Below are 13697 nucleotides of genomic sequence, written 5' to 3'. Positions count from 1 at the left end.
GTTCCACATGACTTTGGCCTGTAGGAAAGCATCAGGACAAGTCTGTCAGTGTGCTCCACAAGCCATCTGCATCAGTCACAGGGACTGCATCCGAATCGGAAGTGGGCCCAGGAACCTGGTTTTTAAACTGGCTTTCCAGATGATGCCTAGGAACTCTATGCTTAATGCATGGCATTGTGGGCAACTTTTAAGTGTAACTAGCTAGTAGTTTGCATTTGAGAAGCATATGGGCGATCAAACACAAATGAACACATTTCCAATCTCAAAACACATTTAAAAAACAACACCCCAAGGGCAAGTCACTTTCAGAGCAGACCAGTATAATGAACCAGAGTACTCAGTGTCCAAGTTCAACAGTTCTCATTTTGATTTTGTTTTACATTTCTTATATTAAAAACATTTTTGATATGCTATCTGAATGGGTAGTTTTCCCCCCTAAAATGCTGTTCCCTGGTCTGGGCTGATGTTCACATGTACATATTAATCATGGACTTGCTTTCTATTTTTTTTGGCATAATAAAATTCTTATGGTGGATAAAAATACTAGTGGGAAAATAATGTGACAGGAAGTCTTCTATATACTAATTTATGGCACTGTTTTTTCATTATCAACTTCACTTATTTTCTGGAATTGGCATTTGCCTTACTTATGAAACGTGCATTATGAAACCAGTCCCCTTTCCTCGGGCAATACCCAACACAACCTTTTCTTATCCATCTGATAATTGCCTTCTCTCTTTATTCAGAATAGAAATGCCCTAACTTTGGATCTGTTTTATTAATTGTGCTTTATTTAACAGAGGCCATTTATTTAGTGATGTTCTAAGATGGAGCTAAAGATTATTGTGCTTTTTAGAACCAAATTGCTATATTACATACATATAAATGCACTTTATAAAACTCAAAAATATAAAAGGAGCCTGAAAGTTACACAGAATGCTTATTAAACAAAAAGAAAAGGCAGATATGGTGATGATATAAACAATGAAAAATAGGTGAGTTCCATTCTGTTGGATCTGTCTTTTTCTGTGCTTCAAATTCTTTAATTCTTCTTTGTTAAATCCCTTTAAAAAAATTTTTGTTTGGGGAGGGGCGGGATGGAGTAGGTTGAAATAAGGACTTAAAATGTCCACAAAACAAAATTCCATTTACCTCATAGCCAGGCTATCCAAAGAGCCTACCATACTTACATGGGCCACCATATCAAAGCTTTCTTTATCTGGCTGGGAAAAACAAATTAAGCACCAAACCTTTAGTATTCTTACTGTTCAAGTTTTAGACACGATCACATAAGCCATTGCTGAAGCTATGCTTTTGCACTATTAGAGTTAAAGGTAAGGAATATCCTGATTTAAAAAAAAAAAAAATCCCTTTACACTGTAAAATAAATGGCTACAATACAATAAAATCAGTAGATGTAAATCCATTTACCATTTTTCTTTCAAAACTGGTAATTTACAGAAAGCAAATAGTATTGTCTGTAAGAGGCACAAGTTTGCTGAAGAGTAAACATGCAATTGTGCTATTGAGCTCACAGACTTGAAAGGTTTAAAAATACAGAGAAAGAAAACTGATCAGCTCAAATTCTATGAATGGAAACATGCTACTTGATAAACTGATCTATTTTTCTCTCTATAACTTTGAAAATGATATACTTCTAAGAGATACCTTTGCCTTTCACCAATTCGAGGTAGTTGGTATCCACCAGCTTAAAACTGTTCACGGGTCAGGTCATCATCACAAATCTTTACACTTCCAAATCACGCAGTATGTCATATATTAAAACTTTGTGCACAGAAATAAAATTGAGGGCAACTATGTATTTAAACGTAGGGCATACAAATTTCACAAAATACCATTAGAGAGAAAAACATCAAAATCCATCGTACTGCAAAATTCCACAATGGTCTGATGTAAAACATGTAAAAAACATACAAAGAATATAATCAAAGTGATTAATGCTGATATAAAGACAAATCACAGGACTAGAAGTATTTCAAGATCAATTGGTAAATGCTTATTGTTCAGCAGAAAGAATATTGACGTACAAAATAAGGATAGTGCAAGAAGAACTGCAATCTATTTCTCTTCACTTGTGAGATTTTGGTTTTGAACTGTACAGCTTGCTAGAGATGCTGTCAAATTCAGATTCCATTCAGTGGGATGATTAAGGCACATCTTAATGGGACTCAAAGGGCTACTTGCTGTATTCCCATCAGACAAATTCAGTTTCTCATTTTTCATTTGTAGCATGCTGGAAAAAAAAAAAAGTGTAAAGCATTTCAGTTTTACTTCAAAGAAATTAACTACCTTGTAAAAAAAAAATTAGTTTTATTATTGGGACCTCTAAACATTAGAGTGGATAGAGCGTGTATTATCCTGAAAGTATTTTTTTTTTTTTTTTAATAACTCCTGCCTCCTTACCGAACAATAAGCCAGGTACTTGAGAAGTTGGTCACTCAGCTACCACTGGATAAAAAAGCTCTACTGCATTTACAGATTTCATCAGTATATCTCAGAACTGCACTTGGCAGCGTTCATCCCTTTTAATTTGTCCTTCAGCCTACCAAGAATCAGAGCCACTCTGAGACAAGAAGGAATTAACCTTTGTTGGATGCCTACTAAGGCACATTCACATGTATTATCTCATCTAAATTTCATAACAAGCCAGGTTAGTATATTTATCCTCATGATAAATGATAAAAAGTGGAGGAGACTTACATACAAATATGCTGAGGTTATAGTAACCAGGCTGGAACTGGACTACAATCCCTGCTCTTGCCCTTATGCCTGCCTATTAACTCTGATGAGAAGCTTTAGACTCAGAAACTTGAGTGTCCACTCGACATGCTATGCACATGTAATCCTGAGTCTTAACGGGAGTCAGTTCACATCTTCAGATGTGACCATTACTTATAAACTAACAGCTCGCTATACATTAGCTCAGTTGATATTTCCTAAGCTTTATGTAACCACACAGGTCTATGATCCCATTAGTAAAGAGGAAAATGAATAGTGTAACTAGAATTAAGTGACTTGGAGTTGGTAAATGGCAGCAGCATTCAGACTTCAGTAGAATTTCCTAATCCTTGCATCCTCAACAAAATGTCTCATTTGCCATTCAGTAGTAAGCCAGAGATTAACCTGTTATACCATAATTTAACAGCCACTGTGTTCTGAGTTTTCCCCAGGCAAACAGTCCCAGTTCCAGTAAAAATATGATTTCTATGTATATGAAATAAACTATAAACTAACTTAAAAGATTATTCATTTAAAAATAGTAAATCAGTGTTGGTGAAAGTCAGAGGTGGGATGAGAGCCTGGCGGAGGGGGAGAAAAGGGAGAAAATGGGGGACATCTGTAATATTCTTAACAACAAAATAAAAACAAATAGAAAATAACTTAAGTCAAAACAAGCCAGGTTAGTATACTTATCCTCATGATAAATTATAAAAATGAGTATTATTTAAGGTAAATCATGGCCTGATATGTGACAAATCAGAGATCCAAAACATTTTCATTTATGTTAGAAATTTTAACTGATTTTTGATAATATTTATATTGGTTACTATTAGACTGGTGTGTCTGCATGGATCTCAAATTCTTTTACTTTTCAAGTTGGCAAAGCTCAGATAAAGCAGTAATGTTTTCCTTTCCTCCAAGGGTTCTAGTCTTCAGTTTTTGTGTTTACAAAACCAATCTGATAAACACTTCTTTGAGAAACTCTAAGGCAGGCCATGAAAACACAATTATATTAATTGTGGTAGATAAGTACATCAAGTATCCAACAAATCATGGTCATAAAAAACTTGTTTTCCGTAAGTTAATTGATTGACAAAGATGTATTCATTACAGAAGAATACTTTAATAAAATAACCACATGATTCTTGTAATACTCTAAAGACAGTTTTTTAAAGAAAACTTTCCTAGTGACTATAGTCTAAATTTGGGCACACAAGCTCCAAGGAGGCACAAAACTACAAATGCATAGGAAAAAACAAAACAAAAACAATGTTGGTACAAATACAGATTGACATGTATAATTAACCAATATACACTTAAAAGTGTATCTATCAAAAGCTCAGCAATAGTGTACACAGTAGCATTCTTGAGAGTAAAGATTTAGGGGAAAGAATGTAAAGACTTAGATTCTAATTCTGACACTAATAATAATCAGCCTTATTGACCTTGAACAAGTAACCTTAGTCCCCTTCAGTTTAATTTTCCTCATCTGTAAGAAAAAAATGACAACTGCCTTGCTTACCTTCTATATTCCTGATGATCTAATGAGAGCCCATTAACATGCTCTAAAAACCACACAGAGCTATAGAGAAATGCAAAGGGTTAGTTAACACTGCATATTTTGGTGAAAGGAGGAAGAAGCTGAAAGAGAGGCTCTTGCTGTAAACTAGACGGTAGGTGAAAACTGAACAAGGCAAGGGGTGCTGAAATGATTATCTCCACATCTATCCTATAATACAGAGGGAAAATGGTGGCACCCACAGCCAATAAGGAGGGAATATGCTAATTGACTGGCCCACCCTCAAAGATGTCAGAACCCATAGCCACAAGATGGTGGTGCCCAGTCCCCTCAGCCCTGCTGGGGTGGCAGGCGTGCAGCTAGGCTGAGCCTGCCTGGTCCAAACACCTACCTCCAGAATTCCCCAGTCCCATCAGCCCCCAGCTGTCCAAGGGCCAGCCTGAGGCACAGGCAAGCCTCAAATGGCAGCTGCCCAAGGCTCACGTAACCAGGGCCGGCCCAAGGCTTGCACTGTCGGCAGAGGCAGCAGCAGAGGTGTGATGGGAGTGTCACCTTCCCCTGATAACCATCTTGCCTCTTGCCCCTGAGGTCTCCCGGACTATGAGAGGGGCAGGCCAGGCTGAGGGACCCCCCTCCAATGCATGAGTTTTCATGCACTGGGCCTCTAGTTTTTAATATTTCAGGGCTTTAATACCCTAAATGACAGCTTCTATACTATTTGAATGGAAGCTTATTGAATACTAAGGCCCGGTGCATGGATTCATGCACTGATGGGATCTCTCTGCCTGGCCAAAACTGGCTCTCCAACATCCCCCGAAGGGGTCCCAGATTGCGAGAGGGCGGTTCTTGGGTGACGTACCCTGGAATCGGGCTCCCTCTTTTCTGGTTCCAGGTGCATCACCTGGAAACTGCTGCCAAGTCACCGCTCAGCAGCTCCTGCATTGAGTGTCTGCCCCCTGGTGGTCAGTGCATGTCATAGCTACTGGTTGGAGCATCTGCCCCCTAGTGTTCATTGTGCAGCAGAGCCAACAGACTGTTGCTTAGGCTTTTACATATATAAATATGCATTTGCAAAGTATGAGATGAAAATTTTTTGTGGATCATAGAAATACAGTTGTGATCTGTAACTTAATGGTTACTGGTAATTCTAACAAAAATAATGTTATAAAAATCCAGCACTAATAACTTAAACTTGCTTTATTACTGGAAAAATGTTATGGTTCATTTCTGTCATACAGACAACACACTTTAATGCAAGCTAGCAACTGTAGGAAACAAATAAAATTTAGTGATTAAGGTCTGAAAATAATTATGGAGCAGTTGTTATATGTCTGGCACTATGCTAAAAGTCCTTTTTACATTACCTCATTCAATTCTAACAACACATTGAAGCTCAAAGATGTAAGATGACTTATCCAGGTCACATAACATAAAGTAAAAGTCTTCAGGGCCTATGATCTATGATTGTACCTTGCATACTAACTCTTGGGTTGTAATTTTGTCATGATTCTCCAAGTCAATACCCATTTATATAATACTTAAAATATGATAAGTATCAGATCTGTAGAATTTAGACAGAAAGGTATCCCAAAGGGCTATAGTAATAACTATCTAGGAGAGCTATATATTTAGAGCATGAAGTTTCCTCATATTTAACTAAATAAGGAGCTGCTAGTCATATCTTTCAATTTCTCAAAGCACAGAAAGTGTTAAGGCATAAACTGATATTTTTGAGGTCTACCATTTAGATTCGGTTTCAAAAACATCTTTTCAAAGGCAGAAAGAAGTCAGCTGTATGGGAGGGAGAAACTAAATTCTGTGTTGGGATTTGAAATTGCAATAGCTACTCTAAAGTAACTAAAACCATTGAATTTGAACTCATCCATTTTAACTTCAAATTCTGGAGTTAGGTTACTTTGATAGTTTACTCTATACTTTTGCTATCACCATTTTCTTCTCTTTTATTCCTAACCCACTCCAATCTGGCTTCTAGGTCTTTCACTCCATAGAAATAGCACTTAATAAAGTCACCAGTGATGTCTAAGGTCTGATGTTTAATTTTCAACTTTTTGGCCTTCCTAAAAACATTAAACACAGTTGACTACTTCTTCTACTATAGACTTAACTGTGTTTATATGTTGAAGCCCTAGCTCCCTATATGAAACAATACAGGGTCTTTAGGAGGTACATAAGGTGAACTGAGGTCAGAGGGCGGGTCACTAATCTGATGGTCTTGGTGTGTCTCTAAGTAGAGGAGACACCAAAGAACAGAAAGGTGGCCATCTGCAAGCCAGGATGAGTGCTCTTACTAGAAACAGAACCCTCCAGACCTTGATCTTGGGTTTTCTAGCCTCCCAAACTGTGAGAAATTAAATTTCTGCTGCTTGCTATACAATCCACGGGTTTATTAAATAATTTACTATTATTTTTTTTATGGCATCCCAAGCAGAATAAGACATCCTCTTTCTTAAAACATTTCTTTTTTCTTTTGAGACAAAACACAATTATCGGCTCTCCTCTGCCTCTTCTTTCTCCTGCATGTCCTGCTCATATGTTTGAATTTCTCAAGGCTGACTCCCAGGCCTTTTTTTTTTCTTATCCTATCATCTCTTAGGGGTTCTCCTCCTAATCAGTTTCAGTCAGCAATGATATCCTAGATGTCTCCACTCTACTGCAGCTATGCAATACTTCTTCCGAAAGCATTTTCCTGAGCAATCAACCTAAATAGCTAGCTCCCCCAAGAAATTCCTTGTACCTTCTAATTTCACTACCACAATTTACCACTGTCTCGTGTTTTTATTTTATTTTTTCTTCCCACTAAAATACAAACTTGGTGAAAGTAAAGATTCTTGCTGGTCATATATCTTCAGCACCTGCATATAGAAACTGGATACATATTTACTAAATAAATAAATAAATAAATAAATAAAATCTGGGGCTTCCAGCCACGAAGAAGAACTGATAGAAAACACTTTTTCTTTTTTTGTCTTTTTTAAGACTGGGTGACAGAAATTGCAAGATGACAGTGATACCTGAAAGAAGGGATGCGAAGGATTTAAGTGCTGAATTTCCCCTGGCTACTGCCTGGCGAGTTTCCAGGCCCCAGTGTAGGGAGAGGAACCCACAATAGCTTAGCTTGGAAATCTTCCTGAAATGAGAAGACAAACTTTGGAGGTGAGGGAGTCCATATCAGCTAGATTTTGTGGGGCAGCGTACAGGAGAGAGCTGCACAGAGAGAGCTCCAGAGATCTGTGTAGGATTCCCTGGCTTCTGTAGATACCGATCAGTGCATGATTATTTCCCAAGGCTTTGAAAAAGACTACTGAAAAGGACCAGACAGAAAATCCCTAGACAGAGACCGTATAGGATTAGACATGATCTATGTTCCCACCAACAAGAATGGAAAGACCTTCTAATATACGGGCATTGTCTAATCTGCTGTTGATAAATTCCAGGGTACTTTTCATTTCATACATTTGTATTTTCACCTCCAGAAATTTAGATTTAGTATTCTTTGTATCTGCCATACACCCTTTAGGTGTGGCAATAAAAAAGTTTCCATACATTGCCAAATATCCTCTGCAGGGCAAAATCATCACTAGTTGAGAAAAACTGTACTAGATTAAAGGCTATTTTGGCTCTAGGAATGCTCAAAAGCAACATTTGAAAGAGTAAAAATGTTTCTCAAAAGTTAATGATGCCCAGAATAGAGCCCAAATACATGGAAGGCATTGAAAAAAAAAAAAAATCCAGCATACAATGTAAAAGATGATAGCCAGTAGAGCTGAACTAAGATTTTTGAATTCCTATGTGATGAAATGAAAAAAATGTAGGGAAGGGGAGGAAGGGAAGAAAAGGAGAGAAGAGAACAATTGGGGAAGGAATATAAGGTATGAAGCACCAAGATCAATCTCTTTCCAACAGGTGTAAGGCCTTGTTAAGGAAAAGAAGGATGACCCTTGAACTTACCTCATATAGACAAAGCAGGACTGGAGGCTGCAGGGAGAGAATAAAGATTTACAAAACAATAAAACTGGCACTCATGGCTCCCCCAGCATCACTCTGCTGGATGAAGACAAGTCTATCCCACAGAGAGAAGACACCAACACCTGTCAGAAATACACTGCATTGTATGGGAGGAAGGAATGGACAATGGGAGGGAGTGGATGGTGTTGGGTATGAACTGGATATAATATTAATTTACTAAAAAAAAAAAATCCAATGCTTTTCTAGCCACTCCATATAAAAATTATATTGATATGAATAAGGGGTGAGCACACTTTTCCTGCAAAGGGCCAGGTGAATATTTTAGGTTTTAGGTAAAATATTAATAGTAGTTGATATTTAGGTTAAAATATCAATTTAGTAGTTGATCTTTGTTGCAACTACTCAACTCAGCTACTGTGGCACAACACCAGCAACAGAAGACATGTCCATGAAAGGGCACGGTGGTGCTCCAACAGAGCTTCAGTTACAAGTGCACCATGGGCTAGCCTTCCGATTTAGGGAATTAATATTATCTTTAAAAATAATTTTATACTCCATACAACACTTGTATGGAAAATCAGCCAAATTATCTTTCTTCAATTTATACTTAATTTTTATGTTGCCACAGTAAAAACAATGTGAAATGTTTGCTGATTAAAGGGAATGGTTTTCCATTAAAGACATTGGGTAATTAGTGAAGCAGGATATCCTAAAAAAACTCAATGATGGTTGACAAAGTAATGGGATATAAAATATTCAAGAAGATTAGAAAAAACACCAAGACACGAGATTCTCAAAGTAGCTGATTTATCCTAATAAGAGTAAAGGCAAATGAACCATCATTCCATTACACCCACAAACCAAGCCCACCAGCCAATCAGGAGTGAGTATGCAAATTGACTCAACCAAGATGGCTGTGGCCATGGAGAGAGCAGGAGGGAGGCTTGGGTTTCCCCAGCAATGGAGGAAGCCAAGCTTTCTGCACACTCTAGCAGGCCCAGGCCTCCACTCCAGGCTACAAAGTTTCAATTATAGAAGATAAATAAAACCCAACAAAAATGGCGGCAGCCATGGAGCTGGAGAGAGCAGGAGGCTAGGGTTTCCCCAGGTGATGGAGGAAGCCAAGCTTCTGCAGCCCTGACCTGCCTTGGCCTCCGCTTATGGCTAAGAAGTTTCAATTGTAGAATATAAGTAAATCCCAGATACCAGAGCCTCCACTTGGGTCGCTAGGGGGTGTGGCCAGCCTGCAAACCACCACAGGCCCCTTTCCCAGGCCATCCCCCCCCTCCCCCCCAATGATCCAGTACACCCTTCAGGGCAAACCAGCTGCCTCCCACCCATACACCAGGCTTCTATCCTATCTAATAAGAGTAATATGCAGATTGACCATCACTTCACACAAAGATCCTGCCCCCATGTGGACACAAGGTGGCCACCAGAAGATGGCCAGCAGGGGAGGGCAGTTGGGAAGGACCAGGCCTGCAAGGGAGGGCAGTTGGGGGTGATCAAGCCTGCAGGGGAAGGCAGTTAGGGGCAAACAGGCTGGCAGAAGAGCAGTTAGGCAACAATCAGGCTGGCAGGGGAATGGTTAGGGGGTGGTCAGGCTGGCAGGCAGAAATGGTTAAGGGCAATCAGGAAGAGTGGTTGAGAGCCAGCAGTCCTGAATTGTGAGAGGGATGTCCAACTGCCTGTTTAGGCCCGATCCCGGTGGTGGGATCAGGCCTAAAGGGCAGCTGGACATCCCTCGAGGGGTCCCAGATTGGACAGGGTGCAGGTGAGCTGAGGGATGCCTCCCTCCCCCATGCACGAATTTTGTGCACATGGCCTCTAATCTATATATAAAAATCTAAGTGATCGTTACAACTGCTGGACTGACACTATGATGTGCACTGACCACCAGGGGGAGACACTCAATGCAGGAGTTGCCTCCTTTTGGTCACTCCCATAGCCAATCTCCCGCAGCCAGCTAACTTCCTGTAGATCCTCCCCCCCCCCCCCCCCCCCCCCGGGCCAGCCCCGATCGGCCCCTATGGGGTCTGGCCAAGATGGCCTGATTGCCGTCCAGGCTGAGGGACTCCACCCATGCATGAATTTGTGTACTGGGCCTCTAGTAGTTTAATAAGTATTATGGTAAAAATCAGAGGCCTTTCCAGACCTAAAATTCTTCACTCAGTTCCTATGGAAATGTCAATAGAGACAAAATTAAATTGTAAAGAGAATAACTTCTTAAAAATTCCTGATTTCATTATAAAACTTTAAATAGTTTCACCTAAGGCACTGGCCATTAGCAAAGTGGTAATATGAAACCCATATAAAAATGAATGCTAATGAATTTACTAAGTCTTACATTAAAATATCTATCTTCCTTTCATCTAGTTCTGACCAAATTAAAATTGTGGATTAATTGAGTTGAGGAGACAATTTTGATGATTTAATTTATATACAAGAATAAATCTAGTTTGTAAACTAAATTACATTTTTATAGTCATTGCATTCTTTCTGGAAACCCTAGTAGCAAACTATGTAGAGCAACATTTTCCAGTTTTGTTCCGCAATAGGATATAAAAAGTTGTCATAAACATAAAGGTTGGAGAATATAGTCTAACAAGCTAATGGGGCACTCACTGTGATTTGAGAAGCACGGGAAAGAGAACAGAGCATGCTCAGTGTTGTTATACCATGGGATTCTTTGCACACAGAACACCTTTGGGAACTAGTATTTCTTGAAATACACCTTTGAAATGCTTGTGGAGCCAACTAGATTAGGGTGATTGTGAGCCATTTTGATCAGAACTGTATTTTCTGATCAAAAAGAGATTTAGAAAACCATCTATTCTAGCTTCATAGTTTTTCCATTAAACGAAAATAATGATGTTGAATAATGGCACATGAAGAAACACTGAACTTTAAATTGTATTAAAAATGTTTAAGAAAATTCTGTGTCAAGGGTTGCCTCAATCACACAAATTTAAAAGAAAATCTTAAGGATTAAAAAAATGTGGTAAAATGTTCAAAAGCAAGACCAGAGGATGTATGGTTCATTAGTCTGGGTTTCAGCTTGTTGAAGAATACTATACTGTTAATTAAAATCACCTACCAGTTATATACCTATATGAAAACCAACATTTGAAAAGAAAAATGTATACTCAGTCATTTTTAAGGATAAATGACAAAACAGAAGAAGCTGACAAACTGAACGTTTTTCAGTCATCTCAGAATGCAATTCAAAGTGTCACCTTGAATTCTGAACTTTTATGGGAAAATTCAACATTTTAGAATGAGAACCATGAATTTAGTAGCTTCAAGTCCACATTAGGTTATTCTAGTTTTAAAATTTCCTTAAAGGTGTCCAAAGTCAGTTTATGTATATCCACATATGTATCAATTAGGAAAAGGCAACACTTTTGCTTTGGGAACTCAAAAGAAAATAATTGATATTTAAAAAGCCGACATTATTATTTCCAATAGTCATACTCCATTATCACCTCAAAAATAATGTCTTGTAACTAGCCCTTCACATTTCCCATTTTGTGGTACCCCTCAAATCTATACTATTCAAAAAGATTCTGTAGAATTATATCTTGATTATATAGTTTCTCATTATTCTGAATGAATTCTTGGCTTGATCTCTTTGTCCTTCTATTATAACCACTTGGTGATCCCAATAACTACAAAACCTAAGGGCCCATCTTTCTCCATGCTTACACGCTGGCTGCAGAGATAAAATCACAAAACTGTTCAATCCTGTTATTTCTTGAGACAGTATTTTTAATCTTATCCACATTATCAACATTCACCATAGAACTCTTGATTCATATAAAACAGACTCTAATAACCTCAACATTTTGCCTATTCTATATAATAAAAGCCTAATATGCTAAGTGTCTGGTCGTCCGGTTGTCCATTCAACCAATCAAAGAGTAATATGCTAATGTTGCCGAACTGCTCGCTATGATGTGCACTGACCACTATGGGGTAGCAGACAGTTGACTGGTCAACCAGATGTTATGATGTGCACTGACCACTGGGGGGCAGATGCTCCAACCTATAGGTTAGCTTGCTGCTGGGGTCTGGCCAATTGGGACTGAGTGAGATGGGCCAGACATGCCTTGGAGCCCTCCCATGGTCCCTCCTCAGGTAGCCAACTTTCCGTGTCTCCCCCTCCGGCTGGCCAGGCCTGATCAGCCCCAATCGGGACTAGGTAAGACTGGGCTGGACATGCCCTGGAGCCCTCGCGTGGTCCCTCCCCAGCCCCGATCGTGCACTGGCAGGGTCCCTCGGCCTGGCCTGTGCCCTCACAATCTGGGACCCCTTGGGGGGTGTTGGAGAGCCAGTTTTGGCCTGATCTTGCCAGCCAAGCTGAGGGACCCCACTGGTGTACAAATTCGTGCACCGTGCCTCTAGTGAATTTACAAAGTGATTTGTGTCCTGATATATATCCCACTCTTCTTATGTTTTAGGAAAGAAGTGACCCTTATGGCCAAGGCTAATCTTGCTAATGATGTCTCATAATATCTAATCAACTCAGGGGCTTCACCCCAACTTTCACTGCTTGCCATCTCATTTTTGTATCTTCAACCTTTAATTTTCCACTGATCTTCCTATTAGCATCTAACATTTTTTAAAAAACCTGCCTTAAACAGGCTTCCCTTTTCTTTTTTTTTAAAAAAAATATAATTTATTAATTTTTTACAGAGAGGAAGAGAGAGGGATAGAGAGTTAGAAACATCGATGAGAGAGAATCATCGATCAGCTGCCTCTTGCACACCACCTACTGGGGATGTGCCCGCAACCAAGATACATGCCCTTGACCGGAATCGAACCCGGGACCCTTCAGTCTGCAGGCTGACGCTCTATCCACTGAGCCAAACCGGTCTTGGCTTCTCTTTCTTTTTAAAAAAATGTATATTTTCTTTATTAAGGTATTATATGGGTCCTTATATAGCCCCATTGTTCCCCTACCCTCCACTCATGCCCTCACCCCCCTGTTGTGTGTGTCCCAGGGCTTCCCTTTCATTACCTTGCTATCTCCTCTCCAATCATAGCCACTTATAGTTTTCTGTGCTAATTTCCTTCATTTCTTCTTTCTGCACATATTTAGTCATTAGGTTCCTTGCTCTGTTAGCCCACCAAAACTGCTCTCTCCCAAACCAACTATAATTGATCTGTTATCAACAGTTCACACTATTTTTTCCACTGTTGTGACACATTACCTTTTCACCACCCTCCCCTGGCTCCCTTTCACCTCCTGACTAATACCATCAGTCTCCAATTGTACACATCTTTTCTCCATATTTTAGGGCTCTGAGATGCTAGGTTCTTCCCACTTCACATGAATGATCTCTCCCACTCTTATGGCTTCAATGACTTGCTAATATCAAATCTTTATCTCTAGCTCATTCCATTCTCCTGAGCAAAAAGGCCATATTAACTAATAGCTTCCTAAACA

The 13697-nt window shown here is 39.3% G+C and overlaps 1 protein-coding gene across 8 annotated transcripts in view; it reads right to left on the bottom strand.

The window, feature by feature from the left end:
- Window positions 1–345: 345 nt before the first annotated feature.
- LOC311628978 (ligand-dependent nuclear receptor corepressor-like protein) overlaps window positions 346–13697 on the bottom strand; it is a 111392-nt gene continuing 98040 nt past the window's right edge. For 4 of the 8 annotated variants that reach the window (XM_084896656.1, XM_084896657.1, XM_084896649.1 and 1 more), the window contains 2 exons: window positions 8231–8257; window positions 2137–2254 (listed from right to left, as the gene is read on the bottom strand). In XM_084896656.1, coding sequence (XP_084752782.1) covers window positions 8232–8257 — 26 coding nt within the window. In that variant the 3' untranslated portion in view covers window positions 2137–2254; window position 8231. Of the gene's footprint in view, window positions 2255–4264; window positions 4325–8230; window positions 8258–13697 lie in introns of all 8 variants that reach the window. The other 4 variants (XM_084896655.1, XM_084896650.1, XM_084896661.1 and 1 more) reach the window with 3 other exon arrangements.

Source organism: Pipistrellus hanaki (genome assembly GCF_964339955.1).
Source record: "Pipistrellus hanaki genome assembly, chromosome: 1".
In the NCBI taxonomy this organism is placed as follows: Eukaryota; Metazoa; Chordata; class Mammalia; order Chiroptera; family Vespertilionidae; genus Pipistrellus; species Pipistrellus hanaki.
Note: the sequence above shows the minus strand (reverse complement) of the source record. Positions and strands in the feature narration are given on the sequence as shown.